This window comes from Pogoniulus pusillus, chromosome 26, assembly GCF_015220805.1.
Source record: "Pogoniulus pusillus isolate bPogPus1 chromosome 26, bPogPus1.pri, whole genome shotgun sequence".
NCBI classification, from domain to species: Eukaryota; Metazoa; Chordata; class Aves; order Piciformes; family Lybiidae; genus Pogoniulus; species Pogoniulus pusillus.
Window position 1 is genome coordinate 11,821,604 of NC_087289.1, and position 25,608 is coordinate 11,847,211.

At 43.2% G+C, this 25,608-nt stretch overlaps 3 protein-coding genes across 14 annotated transcripts in view; 1 reads left to right on the forward strand and 2 right to left on the reverse strand.

Moving 5' to 3' along the window:
* Positions 1 to 8,665, reverse strand: LRRIQ4 (leucine rich repeats and IQ motif containing 4). The gene is made up of 6 exons (XM_064164939.1): positions 7,844 to 8,665; positions 5,596 to 6,724; positions 3,976 to 4,149; positions 3,027 to 3,165; positions 2,162 to 2,358; positions 1 to 1,545 (listed from the first exon to the last, which is right to left on the reverse strand). The coding sequence occupies exons 2-6, from the start codon at positions 6,700 to 6,702 to the stop codon at positions 1,432 to 1,434; spliced, it is 1,731 nt and encodes a 576-aa protein (XP_064021009.1). The 5' UTR covers positions 6,703 to 6,724; positions 7,844 to 8,665; the 3' UTR covers positions 1 to 1,431.
* On the forward strand, positions 4,755 to 23,261 carry LRRC34 (leucine rich repeat containing 34). Of its 9 annotated transcripts, XR_010307125.1 has the most exons (12): positions 8,037 to 8,230; positions 9,111 to 9,235; positions 9,393 to 9,457; positions 10,233 to 10,316; positions 11,733 to 11,861; positions 13,872 to 13,967; positions 15,747 to 15,901; positions 15,991 to 16,146; positions 18,107 to 18,233; positions 18,397 to 18,605; positions 22,180 to 22,345; positions 23,060 to 23,261. XR_010307125.1 is itself a non-coding variant. In XM_064164945.1 (11 exons), the coding sequence occupies exons 2-11, from the start codon at positions 8,115 to 8,117 to the stop codon at positions 18,598 to 18,600; spliced, it is 1,257 nt and encodes a 418-aa protein (XP_064021015.1). In that variant the 5' UTR covers positions 4,755 to 4,879; positions 8,109 to 8,114; the 3' UTR covers positions 18,601 to 18,678. The 9 variants fall into 9 exon arrangements, 8 of the variants coding, with proteins under 8 accessions (XP_064021015.1, XP_064021017.1, XP_064021020.1 ...); XM_064164945.1 differs by lacking the exons at positions 22,180 to 22,345; positions 23,060 to 23,261 and adding an exon at positions 4,755 to 4,879 and having other exon boundaries at positions 8,109 to 8,230; positions 18,397 to 18,678; XM_064164947.1 differs by lacking the exons at positions 22,180 to 22,345; positions 23,060 to 23,261 and adding an exon at positions 4,755 to 4,879 and having other exon boundaries at positions 8,112 to 8,230; positions 18,397 to 18,678.
* The window catches only part of MYNN (myoneurin), a 12,916-nt gene continuing 8,940 nt past the window's right edge, over positions 21,633 to 25,608 (reverse strand). For 2 of the 4 annotated variants that reach the window (XM_064164938.1, XM_064164937.1), the window contains exon 8: positions 21,633 to 25,328. In XM_064164938.1, coding sequence (XP_064021008.1) covers positions 25,060 to 25,328 — 269 coding nt within the window. In that variant the 3' untranslated portion in view covers positions 21,633 to 25,059. The remainder of the gene's footprint in view (positions 25,329 to 25,608) is intronic. The other 2 variants (XM_064164936.1, XM_064164935.1) reach the window with 2 other exon arrangements.

Genomic DNA, 25,608 nt, shown 5'->3' on the forward strand with positions numbered 1-25,608 from the left:
TTCCAGTGTTTTCCTCCTCAGTGGTCTCTGAATCATCCTTCTCTCTGTTCCTCTTTGCTTCCACTTAGGGCAAAGAAAATCCATAAGACGCCTCTAAACAATCAAAACAGCATCAGTTACCTAGAGAAATGGAAAATGAAAACCAAGCCACCCCTCGTTCCTGCATTCACAGCTCTCTCCTGCCAACAAGCATATTAGTGAGATTTCAGTATCAATCATTTCAGAGGCCAAACAGAAATAAGATCCATGCCCTGGGTGCAGAAGTAGCCACAGCTTTCAGAGAGCACTACCTGGAAGTGGAATTCTAAGAGCTGGGTTTTGGTGACACTTCCTTCACCACCTTCTTCAGGATCCCACCAACTTCTGTGAGGCAACTCAGACAAGGGGAGGGAAAGCAGGACTGCAGTTCCAAGCAGCCAGTTAAACTAAACAAAGGGTTCTGCTGCTGCCCACTCATGGATTTTGAACCTGCACATTGGCCAGTCCCAGTCCAGCTCTGAGCTTTATGTGTGCCACAGATAAAACTGTGGAGGGGTTTCAAGAGGAATTGAGCATTACAGAACAAAAACAAGACAAGGACATCAGATGTCTGGGGCAAACAGCTATCTGCAAAGTGTTGTGGGAAAGCATGGCTTCATATCAGTTTGGCATGCTTGAATTACAGCAAAGAGGTTTTGTTGTGGCTCTTCTGAATAGCAAAGGTGCTGGGACCAGAATCATTGCAGAATATTGCGTTCTGCAGAATTCTTGCTTTCAAATAAGTCTGCTGTACAGATGTTTTACAAACTGCCACCAAGCTATCTCAGAGATGAGCTATAAGGAACTGACAGCTTGCAGTCATTCAACACGTTGTAACTCCAGATTGTCAAAACATGAGCCAACAGTTCTGCAGAAGTGTAAAAAGACTTTCGAAAGAGCTTTTTGCAGCTGTGTAAGACAAGATGCTGAGGCAGGTAATGTACTTGCATGTGCTGTGACTGCCTGGAAGAAGAAGATACTGATCATTTCTGAATGTAAGACTCATTAAATAACTACTAGTAGGTGGGACTACAATTAATGTTCTACTCTAGGTATGGCTGTACCTCACTGACTGGAAAACACACTTCTAAGAATTGCCTGTAAAATACTTCGGGATTCAAAACAAAGAACACTTCATTGCACCAGATCCTACAGATTCAATTAATTCCCAGTCAATCAGCTGCCTTTTTGCTTTGAGATAACATCCATTCAGAATGGGAATATTTCAGAACCTGCCTGTTCCAGCTGGAGTCCATGTTGACAGAAGCACAAAAACAAAGCTCAGAAATGGTGTTACTGTAACACTCACTGGTTCAAATGCTTTAATACTGTTTGTCTCTTCCTCACTTGTACTTGATCATATTTGCCCTTCTTCATCAATGAAAAGAGCTTTGTGCAATTTACTACCCAATATCACTTTTTGGCTTTTGATCCTTTTCCTTTGTTTGTCGTATTTTTTGGTTTTGCTACATTATACAGTGTCAAGAAAGGTCCAATTCCCTTCAACCTATGCCACAATCTTTTGACCTGGAAAAAGAGAAGAGAGAACAATCTGGTTACCTGGAAGAAATGGGTAAAAGAAAACAGTTGTATGGAACAGTACTACACCTCTGTCCCTGGAGGTGTTCAAAGAAAGACTGGATGAGGCACTTAGTGCCATGGTCTAGTTGATTGGACAGGGCTGGGTGCTAGGTTGGACTGCATGATCTTGGAGGTCTCTTCCAACCTGCTTGATTCTATGAATGTGTTCTATGAGTGAAGATGCCACCTGCAGTTAGTTTTGTCTTTAAGTAAGAATGCCTTGACTCTAAAGGAGTTGCCTTGTTTCAGTGGACAAGGAACCAAGGAAAACTCTCTTGCAAGTTGTGAATGTTGTTCTGTGCCTGCTAACTGTGACCTGGTGGGGCAGTGACAACCTTCTGGTACATTTTTGAATGATAGCCAGTGCTGTGCTTCCTGATGGTTCCCCTTATTCTGCCTTAACATGATCAGTGGTGGAAGTACTGCTCTGCCATAGCTGATACAGATGGTGGGTTAAGGTGTTTTTATGTTGCATAGTGCCCTGTAGGTTGTTCTGCAGAGTAGCTATTATGAAAGCTGCAGCTTTGTATGTATATTGTGGTGGCTTTCTTAACACACCTACCTTTAAGTTCATGGCCTTTCTACGCTTTTTTTCCTGTAAGTATTCCCAGATGGCAGCTGTCCCCTGGCAGCACACTTCAGTTGGAGGGTCTGTCATGGGGTTCTCATCCAAAAGTACTAGCTCCAGCTGCTGAAGACTGTCCAGATCCTCAGGCAGCTGGGACAGTTGATTGTTCTGAAGGAAGAGCTTTTTCAAGCCTGAACACACAAAAGCAAACAGCTGTAGCACAAAGAACATGGAGCATTCCTGCATGTTCCCAGATGAGGCACAAACAGTTCAGCCTGTGCATGTAATGCCTGTGTACATCAAACATCTAACCAGAGAGATTATACTTTGAAGTTTCTGCTCCCAAATATAGAAGGGTGTGACCCAGCTCTCCTAGCAAAGCATTTGCTTCATTAGGTGAAGACTATTCACCTGGCAGCCAGGTGGCCAAATTCAGCTTTCCTGAGTCCTGCTCATTAGCAACCTACAGTGCTAATGGACTTAGCCACACAGAGGGAACTGGGGAAGATGGAAGGACTGGGCTGGGGAAGCACCCTTAGAGAGCCAGTTCCACACTACTGCCCTGCATTCACTGGTGCTGACACAGTTATGTCTTTTCATATCAGGGGGTCTGCTTAAAGCTGAGCTCTGGGAAACATCCTTTACTCCAGACCCTAAGGGTGACGTAGGTGATAGATGATGCCCTCCTACCTGCTTGGCTTGGGTACAGCACTTCCCCCATCCTCCCAGTCCCTAACTGTTACCCTAGTTGGCTCCCTTACAGTTACAAGATGAGTCTTCCTTTCCTTCTTTCCCTCCTTCCAGCGTGCTTGGTGGTACTTGTGTCTTTAAGGCCACAAACAGGAAGGTTCTTGTTCACCTTTTATTTGGCACAAAGAGTCTGGGAGCTGCTTAAGGAGGTTATTGCGACAGTCCAGTGTTTTCAAGTGGCTCAATGAGCTGATTGCTGCAGGCAGATACTCCAGAGAATTATTCTCCACATGCAGTTCTTTCAGATTCTGGAAGATACGAGTGCATGAGTTTTAGTAATTACAAGATTTCCCCTTAGCTTGAATTGTAATCAATGTACAGAGAATATTAGCAAATGCAAAAGTAAGGCTTACAAACTGAGATACCACTGCAATGTCTACTAAACAGAGACAATGCAGTTTTCAAACACTGAGGTCTGATGTTATTCCTGTGCTGACAGCCCTGGCCTGATGCTGCACCATAGAATTGTAGAATGGTGTAGGTTGGAAGGGACTTCAAAGATCATCCAGTTCCAACCCCTTATCACAGGCAGCGACACCAACCACTGGAACAGGTTGCTCAAGGACTCATCGAACCTGGCCTTCAAGACCACCAGGGAGGGAGCATCCACAGCCTCCCTGGGCAACCTGTGCCAGTGTTTCAGCACTCTCACTGCAAAACATCCAGTTTAAATCTCCCCTCTGCCAGTTTAAACCCATTCCTCCTCATCCTGTCATTACAAGACCTTGTCAATAGTCCCTCCCCAGCCCTCCTGTAGGCCCCTTCAGATACTGAAAGGCCACTACAAGGTCTCCTGGAAGCCTTCTACAGGCTGCAGAGCCCCAACTCTGATAGCCTGTCCTCATAGCAGAGTTGGCTCCAGCCCTCTGAGCATCTTTGTGGCCTCCTCTGGACTCACTCCAACAGTTCTATGTCCTTGTGTTGGGGGCTCCAGAACTGTACACAGTACTCCAGGTGGGGTTTGAAGAGATTTGGAGAAACCTTCAGTCCTGCATTTGAGAGCAACTGAAGTCCATGCGGTGAGCAGACCAAGATCTTCTCCCTTCTATTGCTCCTACCTTCAATTTGCTGATATCTTCTGGCAGACTTGTGAATTTAATTCCTTTATTTTGTCCCAGGTGTAATCTCTCTAATGACTCCAGGAGAAAGATTTCCTTAGGAAAGATACTGAATTGGTTTTCAGACAGGCCAAGACATTTCAAATTTGTCAGTTCTTTCACCTCTGCAGGTATCTAGACAGAGTCATTAAAAAGACACATTATGTCAATTAAACAGCAATCTTTGGGGTTTTGTTTTCAGGGAAAAAAAATCTCCAGGAAAATGCTCTGGAGCTGCATTACTGTTGATGGATGAACACAGGATGTTCTGCTCATTAATGTAACTTTATACCTCACAGTATGGTGGAGATTTTGCCCCCCTCCAAAAAATAATAATCCATATTGTTTGCTCTGCTGGAAAGATTTCTTAGGGGGGTGATTTTAGTTCTGAGCAGAAACATTAGTCTGCTTCTTCATTTCCTTTGTATGCACAGTGTAGGAGAGAGCAATGTAAATGGGAGAAATCTGAAAGTGATTCTTTTGCACAAATTACTCTTTCTGTAAATGTAACCTTCAAGAAGAGAGCTGCACAAGTAAAAATCTCCTTGGAAAAGAAAGCAGCACGGTATTATGTAAAAAAGGAAGGTGTACTCTGAGCCCTAGAATGAATATGGCCATGAATTGTGTTACCCTGATAATAACACAGCTGTAGGGTACATAATTGCTCATTATCAAATGAACAGCAAATGGTAATGGTGTTAAAGGCATTAACAATCCCACATCCATTTTTAAACTGCCCTCTGCTCTGTTTCAGCTTGTGACGTATTGATCCTACGCAAATGCAGCTCTTATTTTTCCAGCGTGCACAGGGAAAGACACAAAAAACTCTGAAGCACTCCCTCCACTCACTAGTTCATCTTTACAGGTCAGTGTCTCCACGTTCTTGCTATTCTAGTGGGTCCAGAGAAGGGCAAAGAAGTTGGTAAAAAATCTTGTGAGGAGCCTGAGGGAACTGGGGTTGTCTAGTCTAGAGAAAAGGAGGCTGAGGGAAGACCACCTCTCTACAGCTACCTAAAAGGAGGTTGGAGCCAGGTGGGGGTCCATCTCTTCTTCCAAGTAGCAGGTGACAAGACAGGAGGAAACAGCCTCAAGTTGCATGAAAGAAGGTTTAGGTTGGACGTTAGGAAAACTTTATTCACCAAAGGGTAGTCAAGCTTGCCCAGAGACATGGTGGACCTCAAGTTGCACCAAGGGAGGTTTAGGTTGGACATTAGGAAAAATTTCTTCACCAAAGGGTGGTCAAGGTTGCCCAGGGAAGTGGTAGAGTCACCATCCTTGGAGGCATGTAAAAGATAGAGATGTAGTGCTGGGAAACGTGGTTTAGCAGTGACCTTGGAAGTGTTAAGTTAGTGGTTGTACTTGATGATTTTAAAGGTCTTTTCCAGCCTAGATGATTCTGATTCTCTCCCTGCCTGAGTACTCAGATGTCAGTACAGCAAGTAACACATGCTAAGGTGCGTATGAGGTGGACCATGCCTTCTCACTCTTGTAGGGAAGCTGACACTCAGGTGTGATGAATTACTCGGATTTTGCACAAAGGAAGTATCAGTAAAATAAAAAGGAAAGCAAAGGAACAAATACCTCCTGTATGTGATTCTCATCCAGGGCCAGTTCTTCTAGACTTTTCATAGTGCATATCCCTTTGGGAATCTTATCAAAGCAATTTTCACTCAGATCTAGTATCCTGACACTGGTTAATCTGGTGAAGGACTCGGGTACTTTCCTCAGACCAGTGTTCCTCAGGTAAACATGGGAAAGGGACTGCCAGCAGCAGATCTGACGTGGGAACTTCTCCAGGCTGTTAGCAGACAGTCTGAGTTCTCTCATTTCAGTGAGATTCTTCAATCCTGCAGGAAGCTTGTGCAGGAGATTATGAGACAGATCCAACACAGCCAGTTTCTGGCAATATTGCAGTGTGGGAGGAATGGAGGATAAGTTATTAAAAGCTAAAAATAGCTTAACTAAGTTTGTCAAAAAGCCTACCTCTTCTGGGATGAGACTGATCAGATTTTGTTCCAGATCTATTATTTCTAAATTAGCAATATAACAAAGCTCCTTGGGAAAACTTTCCAATCTGTTTTTCTGGAGGTAAATTTCCTTGAGTTTTGTCAGGTTCACTGTTTCTTTAGGCAGACACTTGAGATTATTGTCAGAAAGGCCAAGCAGTTCAACGTGATGGAGGCACTCGCAGATCTGCACTGGGAGTTCCTGCAAGTTTGTTTTATAGAGCCTGAGCTGACGAAGGGACTGCAACTTGCTGATAACTGGCAGCGAACTGCAGCAGAGGGGATTGCTACTTAAATCTAAGCTCTGAAGACATTTCAGATCCCCCAGCTCTTCACAGATGTCCTGTATGTGATTCTGATCCAGGTAGAGGACCTTCATGTGCCTCAGGCGATTGATGTCCCTGGGGATGCTTATGATCAGGTTCTTTTCCGCGTGCAGCTCTTCCAGATGTTCTAGGCTCAAGACCTCTGGTGAGATAGTTTGCAGTTGCTTATTGGCTAAATCCATAAAAAATATCCTGTCTGTGACATGTGTGGGAGGAAGATCTTCATTATCTGGCACTTCATTCACTGATATTTCTTGCACAGTCTCAACGTGGTCATCCTCACAATCAACAAAGTCAGCTTTAAGGTAGTGAATGTCCCCTGCACTGGCTTCCTGGATCTGCTGAGACTCAGCCATCTCTGCTCCTTAATTTTGATTTCTAAAGAGAAAAACATTAAGAATCAAGAGTACTCAGAGACTTTCCTACACTAAATAAATATTGGAAGAATTAGAGGCATTTAGGGACAGGTTCTAGCCTCAGAAACCTGCTTGTGCTGCAGGTTTTGAACTCAACAAACACATACAGCAGGACCACTGGTTTGAATCCCAATGCATCCACAACAGCCAGATTTGGAGAGTGGCCTTATGAAGTCAGGGCAGATGAACAAAGCAACCTCCTTGTGACTTGAATGCCTGCATTTACAAACATTGACTGAAATCTGTCTTCAGCTATGCTGACTGTAAAACTGGAATAATTTTATAGTGAAAAGGTTGCACTTTCTTCTGCTGCAGCAGTTTCTGAACCACAGAGGTGCCAGTGAGTCTGATGTTTAATATCAGCAAGTTGTACTCATGCTGATAGCAAAAGGTGGTAAGGGGCAACTACTTGACTGCCTCTGATATCTGGACAGAGGAAACCTGGAACAGAAGAAAAGCTGACATTTAAGGAATTAGAGTAACTGAAGGTTAGGAGGCAGCTGTGAGGGCATCAGGTGGGAGATTACATTTTCTGCAGCTGTAACTGGGAAGATGTCACATTTCCAGGGACTGGCTGTTTCCAGGTGCCACCAAGACAAGAAAGAAGAACTGAGCAAACCCGATGAGCAGGACCCCCGTGGGGCTTCTCAGTGTTAACTCAGATGTGGCACAAGGATATTTCAGTTTTTATTGCCTGCAAGTTCAGTAATGAGGAGCGAGTCCTACACACTGTGGCACAGGAGAGTTTGTGATTCCAGCCCATCCCTCCTGCCAGAGAGGGCAGGGGAAGGCAGTAGGATTTCTTTGGTGGAAAGGACTTGGTTAGGCACCCCTGAAGTGGCTACTGATCCGTGTGACTAGGGGAAGTAGTGCTGAGGCACCTTGGAGTAGGTTCTGAGAGCCGAACCTCCTCCCCAGAGAGGAGGACCCTGGGAGGACTCAGGTTGCCCTGCTTGGAAACGGGAGACTCGGCCAGACATAACCTTGGAGCAGAGCTCAGCCGCGGGGCAGGCGCTGCAGGGAGAGGGTGCAGGTTGATCACTCAGGTAGGCCAGCTGCTTTACAGGGAAAAAGAACTTACCTCTGTGAATAGTAATCCTCTGTTAGCTCAGATTCTAGGAGACGGCATAGCAGAAACATGTCCGCAAACCCACATTCCTTCCCTTGGGCTTTTCCTGCCTGTCTGCATCGATCAGTTATTCTTGTGTTGCATAGCAAGAGCTGTAACCCTTTTCAGACAAGCCCATTTTTACTGTTGTACAGAGCCTGGCACAACAGCACTCGAGTCCATGGTGATGTTGCTAGGCTGCCTTAATGATGCAGTAACACTTCGCTCTGTTTTCCAGCAGGTCATGTCAGTTCGTCCAGATCTTCATCAGCACTATGTGCAGGCCTGCCAAAGCTTGGGTCAGCCTGAGAACCCTTTCATTGCTCATGTGCTTCAGGAAGTCGATAGAAGTGATAAAATGTAAGGAAATTACAAACAGCATGTTTCAGATGCTCTTGCAGGCCTTAAAAAAGATAGCAGAACAAGGAACTAAACAAGAAAGTTCATGCTGTTTCAGGCTTAAACATAAATCATATTTAGCATTTACTGCTGAAGTTCTGGTTTGACTCATCTTGACATCATCTTGGCAGAAGTTTGCAGCTATATATCCTTTCTGGGCAGCTTTACAAGCAGTGAAATCAAAAAAAGTGAAAAATGCACAGGATGGTGCCTTTATGTCCCTCAAAGAAGCCAAACCAAGTGTCTGTTCATCCTAACTCCCTTTCTTTTGTTTCACTCCTGTTTAAAAAGCCTCAGCTGCATCCAGTTAGCTTCCATCTGGTAATGCTTCCCTCAACTCTGCATCCTGCCAAGGTATTAACCACTCAAGCTCTCTCTCGTTTTGTGGCTTGGTAGGGTTTCCTCTCATGGATGCTCCTGGTGTCAAAGTTAATTGTCCTCTGGTGAGAAAACTTGAGAAAATACAGCACTGGGAAATACTTAGGTTTTGATTCTGGGGCAGGATAGAGTGAAAAAAAGAAAGGGAACAAGTGAAAAGAGGAAGATAAAGTAACCTCCAGGACAGTCTTTGCTTCCATCTGTCTTCCCCTCATCTTCCTGCTTTCTGTGCTTGTTTGCTAAGTGTGGTCTCACAGCTGGGCAGTATCTTCAGAATATCAAAAAGGACAGTTCTGAGGTACAGCTTGAATCATGTCTGTCATGGCACTACCAAAGGTAGTGACAGCAGCAAGCTGTGTGCAAACACATGAGTAAGGGCAAGAATGGATATGCTTAGTAGGTAGAAGAATTATTTTTTCTGTGTAAATTTCCTTCTCCCCATGTGCATATTTTTATGTTACAGTACATGGACCAAGGGGATCACACTGAAAATAGCTGGAAATAATCATCTAGTGCCTGTGCAGAGAGTTACAGATGATGATCTTAAGGTTCTTGCCTCTGTCTTACGTAGTTCTGTGTTTGTCACAGGTAGGCTTTTTTCATGTGCTTGACATTGCTGTGGTAATATGAGAAAACATAAACACTCTTGATTTCAGCTTTAGTTCATCTTGATTTCTTTTTGTTTAGAGATCAGTTAATTGTAGATACCCATTTGTCACATTCTTAATTCTTCATCTTTTTTCAGGTTTAGATCTTAGGTGGAACGTGTTGACTGATGCTGGAGCAAAGCACATGGCAACGTTCCTCCAGGTGCCAAAGTGATGTTTATCTGTCAGCAGTTTGTAATGTCTTTGGCTATGGTAATATTTGTGTGTGGTGTATTGGAGACAAGAATGCATTGGTATGGCAAAGTTCCATTATTTTTGACTTTCACACCCAAATCCATTCCAGTGGAATCTCAGGTTTTATTCTCTAGGGAGGTGTGGTGGTTTAGGTGTTAGCCACCCCCCCACACTTTAGAAATACCCCAGCTAACTCAGTCAGACTCTGGAGGTTTTTAACTTGTTGACTGTTTGGTTTGGGGGTCCTGAAGAAACAACTATGGAATAAACTGTGGGGGGTTTAGGCTTACAGATCAGTTCCACAGAGGAGGTAATGGTAGTGTCATGTGTGCCAGGGCCCCTATTTTAACATCTTTGTTGGCCTTTTTGTGGGCCTGTACATAGGAAACTTAAATAGGGTGATTTTGTCATTGTAAGCACTGGAATACAGACAGAAAATGATGAGTTTTGACATGTTGCCTGTGTTCTTGGAGCTCAGGGAAGGCTATTAAATTCACAAAATGCCTGAGCCTGACCATCTGCCTTGTTTAATTGTGCAGAGCACACAGGTTTCTAGGTGGCACCTGCAAACCCCGTGAGAGCCTACACACTATGCTCTTTAACTACCCCTCCAAATCAGGGGCTGACTGAGATGCAGTGAAGGACAGAGATTGTAAGCAGATGTATGATGCATCTCCTCTTTGAAAAAATCAGACATGCTCTGAAAAACAGTCTCATTGCTTTCTGCTTTGTTTGTCCCTCAGGAAAACTCCACTCTGCGCTACCTTAACCTGATGTTTAATGATATTGGCACAAGTGGAGCAGAGCTGATAGCAGCAGCGCTCCATGTGAGTATTTGTCTGGAAGATACAGACAGTGGCATCTGGTCTGACATTTTTGCTTTTGATGAACAGTACTGGCCGTCCTGCCAAGATCAGAGCTGGCTGAAAGGGCCCTCTGTCTTCAGTCCATTCACTTCTTTGCTGTATCACAGGGATTGCTTCTTTTCCCAAGGCAGACTTCAGAAATCAGATTTCACACAAGAGAAAGCTGCACTGTGCTGCCATTAACACTTAATTACCACAACTCTTACAGCTGGGTTTTTCTGTGTGAAACATGCTGTAGGATCTATAATGCCACCGGTTCATTCCTTTTTAGAAAAATAAGCACATTTTATTAAATTTGCCTGCCCCTTGATGTCAATATTTGTCTTGATTCAGGATGTCTGAGGCATGTTTTCAAAACATGGCCTTGCAGCAGCAGCATACAAACGTTTGTTGTTTTTCATGTGGTTTCCCGAGGAAACAAGGCTTGTGTGTAAGATTCGTTGTGTTTGTGAAATGAGACTCGTGTGAGCTCTTTCTTCCTTCTTCACACTCTTTGAACTCTGAACTGATTTCAACTAAATTTGACAGGCCTCCAAAACTCTACAGCAGCTTTCAAACAACCCTCCAAAACTATTTGTGCAGCCCCATGGCAGCCTTGGCTGAGTTTGCTGAGTAGGTCGGTGGTGGGATGTGACTATGGTTGTGCCGTGAGGATGCTCTAGTGAGATTCTGCAGCCAGAAAAGTGGTGCTGGGGACATAAAGAATATGTCCAAGCTATATGAAATCATCCTGCAATAGTTCTGCTGCTCACAGAACTACTTGTTTTGCAGTCAAACCTGATCTGTGATAATGAGTGACTACAGTGGTACTGAGGAATTAAGAATGTGAAACTACTCTGCATTAAATTTAAGGCTTTAACAGTGATCTGATATTTCATATCCATTGAAATTCTGTGCAGGATGAGGGGAAAGATTCTGATTTTTCTGTCACTTCATCAGAACTTTATATAGCTAGCAAAGTAGCCAGTCTATAATGGCTTACCTGCTGCTTTGACTCTGCCAAGTTGTCCTACTGAAGGTGACCCGCTCCACTGAGCTGTGACTGTTTGTGTGAATTAAGAACATGATAAATAAAGCAAGTTGTCTTCTTGTTTAAACTGTTTGATATCATTTGCATTTCAGCTGCCAATTTAGGTAGAAATATCTGCTTGGGTTAGTTTCCTGATTGTGAAGTTTGTGAACTTGGGAGAAACAAAAGTTTTCAAATACATGAATTTTGCTTCCAGACTCTCACATGTTTTGATTCCACTGAGGGGAGCCTGAGCCAGCTGCTTAACCAGTGTTATCACTTAGGGATGTTTTGTCTTTGTGTGACAACCAGCAGGGAAAAGGACAGTGGTGGTTTTCAGGCCATTTTGTTCTTATTGTTTTGTCTAGATGAATGAGACCCTTTCATATTTGAGAATGACTGGAAACAAAATAGGAAACAAAGGTGGGGTGTTCTTTGCTTCAATGCTACAAATTAATTCAACCTTAGAGAAGCTGGATCTTGGAGACTGTGATGTGGTAAGTAACCCACTAAAGTTATCAGCAATAGCATAATGCTTTCAAAGCTATTACAAAGGTCCTGCACTGCTTAATGATGGGAAAATGCCCTCTGTTGCCCTTGGGTTTACATGTTGTGATAGCTGGAGGTAACTCAATATATAATATTGTGACGCCTGCTTGGAGAGGCATGCTGCATAAAATACCTGTGAACTCATAACATGATATGTTAGAGCCACTCTGTCCCTGGGAATTCAGGGGCTTGGCTTTCACATTTTGCAAGGTTTGTTTCTGCTTCCTATTTTTGTTACACTGTCTAAGTCCTGTGTAATTCACATTGAAGAACTAACTTCTTATTCCCTAGAGGTTCTTTTCCTTCTAAAATGTGCAGAGCTGTAGTGCCTGGAAGTCACCCAGTCCCAAAACTCTGTTGTTCCTATCAGAGCTTGATCCATAAAGGACACAGGCACAAGAGTGCTGAATTAAGTAGAAGGGAAGCCAGTTTGATCTTAGGTAACTTGCCATATCCTTACACGGTGCACAGAGCAAATTAGAAGGGTAGGAACGGGTCAATGCACTAAGCAGGTACTTCCCACTCTGGCCAGTCAGAGCTTTTAAAAACCTGTGGGGTACAGCAAGAGATACTTATTACTGTATACAACTACCTGAAGGGAGGCTGTAGCCAGGTGGAGTTGGTCTCCTCTCCCAGGCAACCAGCAACAGAACAAGAGAATACAGTCTCAGGCTGTGCCAGAGGAGGTCTAGGCTAGATGTTAGAAGATCTTCACTGAGAGAGTGATTGGCATTGGTGTGGGCTGCCCAGGGAGGTGGTGGAGTCGCCGTCCCTGGAGGTGTTCAAGAAATGAATGGATGAGGAACTTAGTGCCATGGTCTAGTTGATTGGACAGGGCTGGGTGCTAGGTTGGACTGGATGATCTTGGAGGTCTCTTCCAATCTGGGCGATTCTATGATTCTATACCAACTGGAGCTGTTAGCCTCCTGATGCACAGCCCCAGGGCCTGACTCATGGTGCATCAGGGCTGGAAGGTGGAAATGGTTCTTTTCCCTATCTGGGGAGATTTGGTCCTGGATCTTCCCCTTCAGGGGAATGCTTTTGCCAAGTTAGAAGTGAAATTCAGACAGGCTACTCTCAGCCTTCCTGTTCAGGGTGTTCATCTTTTCAGGAGATAATCAAGTGTGTGCTGTGTGGAATAAGTTTGATTGCCACCTGGCTGTTATGACTGTCACCTGGAGGCAAGGAGAACACTGGCATAAGATAAAAATGTGATTGAATTTGTTTCTTGGAATTACAGAATTTGCTCCTAAACTAGCAGGGGGGTTATTTCTTAGAAACTGAGAAGGTTGTTATAAAGACATAAGCAAGGAAAGCATAACCAGTGTGGGATTTATTTGAAAGCTTGGTAGGGAGTTGATAGAAAACTGATTTAAAATGAAGTAGCTTTGGGGGTAGACCAGCCTAAGTGGAAACTAGTGTAAATATAAATTAGTGAGCAAATGAGAAGGAAATAAACACATCTGAACTGGGCTGGGTTCTCTCTATACAGCATTAATTCACATTTACTATGAATTTACCTAGTGGATAAATGTTACCTAAGGTTCTACCAAAGACCTCAGGAAACACACACAAGCTGCTTTCAATTCATAAACCTAGAAAACCAAAACACAGGATCAATTAAATGGACAAGGATCTTTGGAATGCATGATTCTTGGGGTTTGTTTTTCTGAGTTGCCAAATTTCTGGTCACTTGTGCTTCTTAGTCTAATTCCACTCAGTTCCACAGGAGTTAACACTGCTGTTAATCAGAAAATGCACTGTGTCTGCAAGCACTTGCCTGCTGCGCTTGCATCTCACCAGAGAACGTGGAAGCAGAAATAATAATGTCTCCAATCTGAGCCTATTTGATAGTTTTGATCTGTTGACAGTCAGTTCTAAGTAGTCATCGTAATTTGGTAGCACAATCTATACTTTGGACAGGCTTCTCTAAAGAATTTCTTTCTTTTCCTTTCCAGGGTACCCAGTGTCTAATAGCCATAGCAACAGCCCTGACTCAGAACCGATCACTCAAAGCAATTAACTTAAATCGTCCTTTACTATACAGCCAAGAGGTATGTGTGCAGATGGTGGTGGCAGCTCAGAGAGAGAGAAGCATCACTAGAGTCAGTACTGATATATTTCTGGACAGCTGAACTACAGCTCTCTGGGCTTCCTTAGGAGGTGAAAGGAATAGTTTACAGAGATATTCTTTTCCTCTTTGTGTGCCAAGTTCTGTGTAGTCATAGATGCCCTTCTTCAACAAGAAGGTTAATTTTAAAAGCAGTTCTTACTTGGCTCATCCCATTTATTAAATCGTGGGCTAAGGGGGTTGGTGAACCAAGCATTCCTTCTGCTGTTACATGGAGAGTGCTGTGCATTGAAGAGAGATAATGTTTAGCAGGAAATGAGGGGCAGAACAAAAGGCTGCTGTTTACCTGAGCAGTGATACATGGGCCACTGCCAGAACTGCAGCCTGATGGAGAAAGGCTAACTGCCAGCTTGTCATATTCACTGCACCCTGAGTTGCAGGGCTATCACTCGCAGCTTCTGTAGGTGGCTGGTCCTGCTGAAGTTCTGGCTGTTGAGCTGGTTGTGGTGGTGGTTTTACCAGACCAGCAGCCGCTTCCAGGTGTCTGCAGAAGGTACAGCATTTTCCTGATGGCATGATAATGAAATTAAACTGTCATGAAAGACAAATATCTTTAAATTGTGAATTTCACACTTTAAAGAGATTTTAGTTGTTTCTTTTCTACTAAGACAGGGCTTGATCTGCCTAAAGGCAGATTTAGAAGTCAATTTAAACTACATTTTCAATTGTTGTTGAAAATACAGGCCAGTAAGGGCCTGGTCTGCATCTGTGGAAGACTCAATTTGTCACTGTGCCCACCTTCAACTCTCGAATTTTCTGAGGCTTCTGGGTTATTGCTTTATTTTTGACTCTCAGTATTCACTCAGGTATTTTCTTAACTAAATATGACATCTTCAAAACAAACTTACTTTGTCTTACAGTAACAGGACATATTTTTGCCCATAGCAATAATCCTTTTTGTGAAGTAATAGAGTCATGACAAAAGGCTTTTTATATTAGTGAAGACTGACTCAAACATCCAGTTTTTGGAGAGCAATGACTGGGAGGCAAACTGATTAGACATAATGATTTGAACATTGATGCTCCTGGTGTTTGCAGGGTTGTGTATAGTACTGTAAAGCTGCAAATCCCTTCTTAGTTATTTTAAATGTTGAGGGTTTTGATGTTATTTCCTGTTTACTTTTAGTACAAAGAGACAGTACACAAAATAGGACCCTACTGTTAGCTGTGCACCTCCCTTTTGGAAGCATAGAAATATAGAATGGTCTAGGCTGGAAGAGACCTCCAAAGGTCATCCAGTCCAACTTCCTCTGCAGTCAGCAGGGACATGCTCAACTAGATACGGTTGAGCCCTGTTGAGCCTCACATTTAATATCTAGAGATGGGACCCCAACCATCTCCCTGGGCAACCTGTTCCAGTGTTCCTCTACCCTCATGGTAAAGAACTTGTTCCTAACATCCATTCTGAATCTGCTCTTCTCTAATTTGAAGCAGTTGCCCCTCATCCTGTCACTGCAGGCCTTTGCAAACAGTCTCTCTCCATCCTTTTTGTATGCCCCCTTCAGGTACTGGAAGGTTGTTATTAGGTCTCCCCAGAGACTTCTCCAGACTGAACAGCCCCAGCTCCCTCAGCCTGACTTTGTAGCAGAGGTGCTCCAACCCTCTGATAGTTTTCATGGCTCTCCTCTGGGTCTGCTCTACTGGAGAAAGACCAGGTCTTATCTTAAATGTAGCTTAACAATAAATGAGTTTATATTTTCAGGAAGAGACCACAGTTCATATAGCTCTGATGTTGAAAACCAACCCTTCTCTTGTGGAGCTACACTTGTGCAAGCATGAAATGAAAAACTTTGGCGTAGAGCGCCTGTGTGAGGCACTGTATGAAAACTCCAGCCTGAGATACCTTGATCTTGGCTGGTAAGTGTTATTAAGTGACCCAACCCTGACTAACATTAGGAACTCATTTCCTTGGCCCTTTAAAAAACAGGTGTGCATCTCTCTTGCAGTAATAAAATCAGCCGTGATGGTGCAAGGTTTCTGGGAGAGCTGCTGAAACAGAACCAAAGGCTGCAAGTGCTGGACCTGCATGCAAACAGAATAGAAGATGAGGGAGCCATCTACCTGAGTGAAGCCTTGGCTTTGTGCAACAGGACTCTGCGGGTGTTAGTATCACAGAATGGCTTGGGTAGAAGGGGACCTTGGAGATTATCTACTCCAGCCTCCTCCTCATGGGCAGGGACACTTCTCAACTAGACTCAGCTGCTCAAGGGCTCGTCCAACCTGGCCTTGAACATCCCCAGGGAGGAGGCATCCACAACTTCCCTGGGCAGTCTATTCCAGAGTCTCACCACCCTCGTACTGAAGAACTTCCTAAGATCCAGTCTAAACCTACTCTCCCTCAGCTTCAAACTATTCCCCCTTGTCCTACTGCTAGACACCCTGATGAAAGTCTCTCTCCAGCCTTCCTGTAGGATCTCTTCAGGTACTGGAAGGCAGCTAGAAGGTATCCCAAGAGTCTTCTCTTCTCTAGACTGAACAACCCCAGCTTCCTCAGCCTATTGTCATAGCAGAGGTGTTCCAGCCCTTGGATCATCCTCGTGGCCTTCCTCTGGACTTGGTCCAACAGATCTGTGACCTTTTTATGATGGGGACACCAGAACTGGGTGCAGTATTCATGGTGGGGTCTCACAAGAGCAGAGTAAAGGGGCAGAATCACCTCTCTTGACCTGCTGGCCACACTCCCTTGATGCAGCCTGGGTTAGGTTAGTTTTTACAGAACTCTCCTAGAGACTGCAGGTGTAATGACTAAGAGCATTAGAAACTCAGATTTTTGCAGTGGCTGACCTGACACCAGTGCTGCATGTTTTGGTGATAATCAAACCAGAAAAGTCACAAAGTTCCAACCTTTTTGGTCAATTCTTCCTCATCAGGGAAAGAAAGAATCTGTGAGTGACAGATTGGGTGGGATTTCCATGCTAAGCACAGGTGCCTCCTTCCATGTGACATGGTCCAAGGCCTGTGATGCTTCCTAGGTGCTGGAGGTGAGCCACAGGTCCTGTCAGAGCCCTGAAGCTGGAGACCTACTATATGTTTCAGACAGCATAGGAGGCCTGTGGCTGGTACCTCAGCAAAGTGCTCTGTAGCTTCACATGAGTTAAAGGAGTAAACACTAGGCCAAGACACAACATTCAGGCTGCATGATAACACCTCCTGTTCACCTTCCCACGCTGCCAGGCATACTCATAACTCATTCTATCCCCTTTTCTCATCTTGTATCCATTGCTGTGTGGCCTGACATATACTTGGTCTTTCGTTTCAGGGGTTTTGGGTTGAGTTTTGTAGTGGTTCATCTTAGACACAATTCACAGTTTTCAGTCATTCTAAGGGAGATGGGGGAGGGGGGAGGAGAGAGGCAAAAAGGTCTGTGACACAGACCAAACCAAACAAGAGCTCTAGGTCTTCAGAATTTTAAGGTAATCAGATTCCACGCAGGGATCAGGCACTATATTTGTTGATTCTGATCTGCAACACTTAAGAAAATCCTCTGTTGAAGTTGGCTTCCGGGTGAGCCCAAAAGAGCTGTAATCTCTCTATCAGGGTGGTTCTGTAGCCTGCCTTAAACCCTGCCGGCAGGATGTAAAAGCTGATCAAAGGTGTTACCTGAAGCCATTGGTTTTAAGTAGCAGACTGAGGAGGTGGTGGCTGGTAGGTGCCTCTGAAAGCCTTCCAGGTTCTCTAATATAAAAATAACTGCCACTCCACAAAGATCAAAGCTTTGCCTGGATAAATGCCAAGGTTTGGGCTTCAAAGCAGACTAGAGATGAGACCTGGCCACCACGCATTACTGACGCTGAAGAGCTGAATAGTGAACAGCAGGAGCCATGGAAAAGCCTTGGGAAATTGCACAAGTCCACCAAGGTGCCTACTGCTTTTAGCAACCTGAAACAGATTTTACAGTAGGACTGGCCTTGGCACAAACAAATACATATATTATCAATAACAAATATATCAGTGTATCTAAGGATAAAATCTAAAATAAGAATAAATCATAGTTAAGCTCTTAAACTAGCAGATGGGAATTCCGTGGTACACATTGGCACAACTATTTTCCCTGTTCACTAGGTTGTCAGTGGTAAGCAATGGTCTAAGTGGCAAAGGACTGGTGGCTCTTTCAGATGCAATGAAAACAAACATGGAGCTTTCCTACATTTACATCTGGGGGAACAAATTTGATGAAGCCACCTGCATGGTAAGTGCTTGAACTCCTCTTAGAGGGTTGAGGTGGGTTTGTTCTAATTTGGTTTGATTACTGAACTGATCAAGTGCTCTCCTGTTGTCTGCTGTCTTCTAGAGCTTTCAGCACAACCCAAGTGGCCCATTCTGTGTCATATTCTTGCTTTGATTCATTTCAGGCATTTTCAGAATTAATTCAGACAGGCCGCCTGAAACCTGATTGCACAGACGTGGAGCCATATGAGGTGGATGGGCAAGTTCACCTTGCAGAGCTCTCCCATGGCCTTCAGAAGCATTACTACTGGACACCAAGCTGTGGGGAGGAGACAAACAAAGATGCTAATGCCAGTCTGGCAATTGTGGCTGTCACAGAGTACCTGTGAGTGAGGTAATAGCTTGATGCACCCTGTATGCCTCAGCTTTCCCTGACTGGTTTTGAGTAAAGTACTATCAGCATCCAACTTGCTGTGTGCTATTTCTTCAGGGTCTTTAGTCTAGAAGGAATCTAAAATTGTTTAAAATGGCATTAGAGATTAAAAAAACAAACAGATGACCTTAAAACTTGTTGGTAAGTAATGCCTAGTGTAAGAGCCTGTTAAATGTGAAAATGCATTTATTTTGCTGCTGTCATTTCTATTGCACACAGTCTCCTTTGCCTCACTACCAACAGGGGGGTTGTCAGTGCCCCCTGCCTAGAGTTGTTCAAAGCCAGGCTGGATGAGGCTTTGAGCAATCTGGTCTAGTGGAAGGTGTCCCTGCCCTTGAAGGGGCGTTGGAACTGGATGATATCTCAGGTCCCTTCTAACCCAACCCATTCTATGAATCTATGAACTAGCTCTAGTTACAAGGTTCCCAGGTGAAAACATCTTCACCACAGCATAGTGCAGAGTGACACAAACTAAGTGGTATTAGCAGTAGAGGGGAGTACAACAGTCACTGGCCAGAGGCATGTGAATTGTTTGGACTACAGCAGTGCAGATGCAAGAGCTGAACCCCCCAGCTACTGAACTACTCCACTCCATATAAGAAACTTTCTCAGATCAGGATTTTTATCATTTACTAAAGATGCTGAGGCTGAATCAGAGAAGCTGCAGAGCCTGTGGATGGAGTATCATGACCACAGGATCCTCTTCCACATGGCTGCTACAGAGGAAATGCTGCTGGTGCCCTTCCTGGCTTGTGGCCTCTGCAGTTGAGTGTTTGTGTAGCAGGCAGAGCCCACAGGTGACGTTGCTGTGTCTCAGCCAGGCAGAACAAACTGACAAAAACCTTACTCAGGACTGCTGCTGGGCAGCAGCTTTGTTTGACAGCAAACCAGATGTGCTACAGAACGAGGTTCCTGCTGAAGCTGAGAAGTTTGGGTAAATCCATTTGTTGCTACTGTGCCCTGTATACTCTCCTTTTACAGAGAAGCTATAAAGCATGCAGTTGCAGTTGCTAAGAGGGTCTACTTTTTTAAAACCAACTTAAATGAACTTAAGCATTAAACCACTGTAATGCTGGGATTTTAAAACCAGTGAACCTGGTTTGCTAGGATAGAAATGAAATTCAATTAACTTGCAGCATGTATTACAAATGAAAAACACCACCAAACTCGGTGTCATTACTTCTTCCTATTGGAAGAGCTTTCTTTCATTATAGCTATGTGGCAACTCCTGCAGAGAAATCAGATTAACATGAGCATATCATGGTAGGTAAACATTGTTTAATGGTTTGGATGCAGACTTTGTAGAAGTTTGGGAATCCCTCAGCTTGTTTCCTTTGTCCACCCACTCTGCTGATGCCTGTAGAAGTGACTAGATTTATGCTCCTATATAAACCAGCTAGAACATCAGAAGTTTGCAGTAGTAGAAAGCCTTTGAACAATCTTCTACATGTCTAAATGTGCCTGTTAATGTTTATGTTCATAATATTTATATTAGTATAAAGTAACAGAACAATCCCTGAACGTAGGTGCACACAGGCAAAAGACCTACAAAATCAAAATATGAGGAGAAAAAGGTAAATTCCAACAATAATACCTAAGAAGCAGTGATGTAAGTGCTGATGCTCTGACTCTGTACCCTCACAGTGGGTGATAGGGAGGGGTATGTATATCCCTTATCAGGCTGAAATGACCAGGGTGGTTCTGAGAGCTGTTGTACATGAAGGGGTTTTCCTGTTTGGTTGGGGGTTTCATTCCACGTGCTGCCAAACATGAATCAGCCAGGCTCTGCTGCTCCAAACAGCACTTTGACTTGTAAGAGGGCTCAGATCTAAGTGCACAGAGGAGGTATGTTTGTTGCACACACCAGCACAGGGCCACTTGATCCTGCAGTCATGTTGTTAAGCACAAAGTCCATACAGCATGCTATGCAAACGCTGGAGGGGACCTTGTATATTAACTGCTGCTAAACAGGAAGAACAGAGCAAGGAAAACAAAAGTTGAGGATGTGCTGTACACGGTTGTTCAAGAACAATCTGCAAAGACTGGATGAGGCACTTAGTGCCATAGACTAGTTGATTGGATAGGGGTGGGTGATAGGTTGGACTGGATGATCTTGAGATTTCTTCCAACCTGGTTGATTCTACGATTCTAAGAGTGCTCTGCATTACTGACATTGTCTGTAAAAAGTTTGAGATTACCTTGTAACAAAGGGCTGCAGTGAAATTCCTGCTGAATTTTGTATAAACAGCTCCCTGCAAGCTACAAGAACCATTTGTGCAAAGCCTGTATTGCTTTAGAGAGGCTTAAACAGAAACTTACTGCTCTTCTTTCTCTGAAAATCAAGCCTTTGCATTCTTAAAAGATGTTCCTTGTGTTCTTTGGAATGAAGGAATTTACACAGGCCAGATTTTTTTGCCATGTTCTTCTGAGTAAGTTGTTCCAGTTGCTAAAACCAAGCAGAATCCTGCTCTGTAAACCATTGTTCCAACTTCCAAACCTTGCAGCAACCTTGCTGAAAGGCAGCATTTCAGCCCTAATTTGAAGGAAGGGAAAACAGTGCAGCAGGCCAGTGGCACAACACAAGTCCCCAAGTCCTACTGCGCACTCTTGCCACATCACCCTCTATAAAGTCTAGTAACATGATACAAATTGAGATATAAATTCTAATGAGAAAAATTACTGAATAACTATTTCAGCAGTAAATCTTCAAAGCCCTCTGTAAAGAAACCCCAAACACCCCAAAAAAGGGAAAAAACACACAGCCTCAGAGTCACTGTACTTGATCGCATTCAGAATAATGTTTTTGTTTAATATGGCTTTGACAGATCCAAAATATCTCCTATGTGAGAAATGTGGTGTGTTGATGGCTGAAAAATTGTAGCAATCCCTGGTTCCTTCCCATGGGTGCTGGAATTGTGCTCACGTAGCCTGCACTTCCCTCCTCCTTTGGTCGCTACCCATCGCAGTCATGAACAAGGAGACACCAAGTGAGGGAAAATTACAAAACAAGTTTATTAAAGTCTAACATAAACCACTTCAGGCTAAGTATGTACAACTCCCTCCCTTCCCAGGGGATTATAAAATTGAGAGTTGAGGTATATACAAACAACAGAGGAAAAAATGTATATACATGAAAGATACTTCAAAAATAATTTAACCAAAACCATCAGTTATGAGTCTTTATCTGAATTTCATTCTGTGAGGATTATCAGTAGGCTCTCCAAGATCACAGCCCTGAAATCCTTGACAAGGAATTCATCTGTACTTGACAAAATTTTGGAAACACATTATTCCAGAAGCTGTTGTGCTTTGTGCCCACATTAGGCACATTATTTGGAAGCAAGTGTCTACAAGGAGCTATTCTCAGGTAACTATATCCAAATGGCCAATCCAGAGATTTCTAGACACAGATTTTCAAGCAAAACTTGCATCAGCTTAAGTGCAAAACTGACTGAAATAGTACTGAAACAACCGTGTGACAAATCATGTCACTTTCTCCAAATGAGTTATTAAAATCACCTCTTTTCTTCTGCAGGTAGGTCTCAAGGAGGTGTCTGCCTGAAAAGATTTCATGCTTCCCCATAAAAATCCTTCACAGAAATGCTCAATACTGTTCAAAACCTTGTACCTCCAAAACAAACTCAGAATCCTTAATAGTAGATTGGATGTGCAGCTGAATTCCATGCATCTAGTGGCAAAAGGTACAGTACAGACCTGCTTCTTCAGGTCCTGCAGCACCCAGCCTCAACACACCTACAAATATTTATATATTTATATATATTTATATATATATTTAAAATCTATATTCTAGTAAATGAATACAGTTCATAGAGATCATACCTCAGCAGCTGAGATATCTTCACAAAAGATGAGGATAAAAATCAAGACTCTGAGATGGGGACTCAAAGAGTGCAGGTCACTAAATTATTGCTCCAAGACCAAACTACAAGCCTGTGTATTCTAGTAAGAAAGGTTAAAAATGTTGTCTTGTAAAAAATAATGATTATCTTCTTGTCTATAAAGAAAACTAAATGACTAATAAAGGAAGTGTTACTGTTATAAGTATCTAAACAAATCTTGTATAAATCTAAGCACTGTATTTTTTTTAAAAGTCTGAAATCTAAGGATACAGTAATAAGCTATAGCTTTAGGAATATAAAAACAGTCCAAACAAATACTGTTGTGGAATGCATCTTCTATGTAGGAATGTCATTGTTTTAAAAGTCTTTTTCCAGAGCTAGTTCTCTCTTGTGGTCATTTCCCTTGGATACGTTAACCTTCAGATACTTCTCCTCAGATAACAGCAGCCTATCATTAGTTTATCTTCCAAAGCTGTTTTCAGTATGAATTTTATCAGTTATATGGGGTTGTTCTTCAGTATTCATGACTAAGTCTATGTCTATCCCTATTTTCAGAGACAGAAACTGAAGAGGAACCTTAGGACAAGCTACACAGAATTCGCTTTTTTACAGAGTCAAGATCCTGATCTTTGTGGTTCTTCAAACAGCAAGGCCAAGGAATCCTTCAGTTGCTACATCAACAACAGAAGCTTAAAAAGAAAAAAGGGGAGGAAAAGGGGAAATACCAAACAGAAAAAGAAAGTATGAGAGAACTTCATCCATTGTCCTTTGGCAGCATGAAGGACATCAGCTGTTCATAAATGCTGTAGTACAGATAAGCAAAGAAAGTAAAAGCGAGGCAGGAATGGCAAGAATTCACTCTGGTGAACACAGTCATACTTCTTGCTGTCTGTGCTGGACTTTTTCAGCAAATCTGCTACGTATTACAGCGTAAAATATGATCAAGAAGAGGAGTTTTTACAGGTGCCACACACTAAGATGACCGACACAAAGAAGCTCAAGGTCTGTTACTTTACAAGTACAAACATAGGAAGAGAAAAAAAAAATAACCTACAGTCATGCTCTGGAGTCCAGGGATCATTTGCAGAGTATTTAAATGAAGTCCTCCAAGAAATTTTTCACAGGTCTGTTTAATTAAGGTGCAGATCAATTATTATTCCATGTAGAATAGACTCAGTTAAGAGGTACTGCCTGTGCTCTTCTATTTAGCAGTGACTGGACACAAGGCATCCGTGGAAATAAAATGCTAGCACCAAGTAATAACCAACAAACCATCTCTTTAAATGCATTGTTGGTGCAGTATTGCAACTGCTGGATGATTACTTAAATAATGCTTACATTACATTAATGGCACAAACTGGCAAAGAGGAGTAGTGAAGTACTCCTATTGTCACCTGTCTTTTACCTAAAGACCCTACCAAGACACTGAAAGTGTTGCTTTTTCAAAACATATATGGCTAGTAATGAACACACCTGGATAGGTATCTTGCTAGATACCAGTTTGTGCAGCTACTATGGACAAGTGAAGTGAGAGGTAAATCAATACATAAATACTTAGTGAAAACCAATCAGCTCTACTCTGACAAACCCTTGCCTGGAAAAGTATCGGTCTGGCTCTCTTGTGTTCTTCCATAATGCCCACTCATGCAGCATTCACTTCTTGTTTTCACAGTGAAAGGCAGGATTTATTTCCTCTTTTGTACCTATTGTCTAGCACAAGAAGCAGCACTACTGTAAAACGAAACAACTCTGAAGCCATGATTCATGCCTCGATTAAGTCAATGCATCTTTTCCTCTCATCTACCACATACATGTTCCAGCTGTCCTTGGTGCAAATGTTGCTGTTTGTGCCAAAACCAGGGCATTTTAGGGGTGTGAAAATGAAATCTGGTTGAGATACAATGATGGCTTCACTTAAAAAAAAGACAGAGTGCCCTGCTGGAAAGAATACCCAGCAGTATCTATGCCATTACCCTCTGACTTACCACACTACAGAAAAAAACATGCACAACTTTCTTTCCCTGTGGTCAGACTTCACTTGAAGGCAGCTGTTCTGGCAGACAGCAGTAACTCTTAGCAAGCACCCCACCGGAGCACTGGCCTACCTTCCATCCACCGCTCTACCACCCTGAAACGCAAGAGTACAAAGTGGTTACTACATTCAACTTCTCATTCTCCCCTTAGACCTCTGGGTTAATGCTATTACTATCAAATATGGCTTCAATTGTCTCAAGTGACATTGTGACACGTCAGACCAGCAGGAACATGGAAGGAGATCTCCAAAAACATTAACAGATTGAACAGAGAATTCTTAAGGCAGGTGATGCTGGAAAGGAATTGTCTCCTGGAAATCAGTGTTAATTGCAAGTAGAAATTTGATTGTAGATTAGCACAATTCAACAAAGACTGCAAGACAGCACTGCACAATGGAAATGCCTGACAAGTGTCTTCACACAGAGGAACAAAAAGAACAAGTCAAAAATGGTGACTGCTTGCTTGAACCTGTTTTCATCTTACCCAACGTGTGCAGGTTCACCACCAAGGGCTCTGCACTGTCAGTACAACTGCTGCAAGAAAATAAACTGAGGTTCTGAATATCCAGTCACAGCAGACCTTAGCAATGTTTCTGATGAAGGAGACTGACTGCCTGTCACAGGAAGCAGCATCTGATGGTCTTCAGTCCCAATGGGAAGAGGAAGTGCTAAAGACATCTCAGAGGGTTTCACATCTATGGACTCTGATAAAGGACTCTTCTGATTCTGGATGGATTCTTGTTCATTGAAAGAATTATCAAGTGCAGTAGAATCAGGAGGAGTCTCAGATCCTGGGAGGAAGAAAAAAGAAGGAGATGTTCAAAAGCTCCTGTGCAAATTCTGCCCATTTGAAGGGACTGTCAAGATAAACACTTGGTGAGTCAAAGGCTGCCAGAGCAACTGTGGCTTCAATGTGCTAGGAGCTGTGAATACAGGGCAAGCACTGCAATCACATTCTCTGCTGCCTGCAGCACTACAACAAAGATGGATGATGCATTCTGACTTGATCTCCACTTGTCAGAGTATGGCAGATAACAAAACCTTAACATCTGAGTAAACAAAGGAGCTTTG

Excerpts from the sequence above, each read along its gene's own strand:
- LRRIQ4 (XM_064164939.1), bottom strand. The coding sequence starts at position 6,702 with ATGGCTGAGTCTCAGCAGATCCAGGAAGCCAGTGCAGGGGACATTCAC. Across the intron at positions 4,150-5,595 it reads ATGAGAATCACATACAGGAG|ATACCTGCAGAGGTGAAAGA; the intron begins GTATTTGTTCCT and ends GACTCTGTCTAG. Across the intron at positions 3,166-3,975 it reads AAGATATCAGCAAATTGAAG|AATCTGAAAGAACTGCATGT; the intron begins GTAGGAGCAATA and ends CGTATCTTCCAG.
- LRRC34 (XM_064164943.1), top strand. The coding sequence starts at position 8,052 with ATGGTGATGTTGCTAGGCTGCCTTAATGATGCAGTAACACTTCGCTCT. Across the intron at positions 9,236-9,392 it reads TAGTTCTGTGTTTGTCACAG|GTTTAGATCTTAGGTGGAAC; the intron begins GTAGGCTTTTTT and ends ATCTTTTTTCAG. Across the intron at positions 9,458-10,232 it reads ACATGGCAACGTTCCTCCAG|GAAAACTCCACTCTGCGCTA; the intron begins GTGCCAAAGTGA and ends TTTGTCCCTCAG.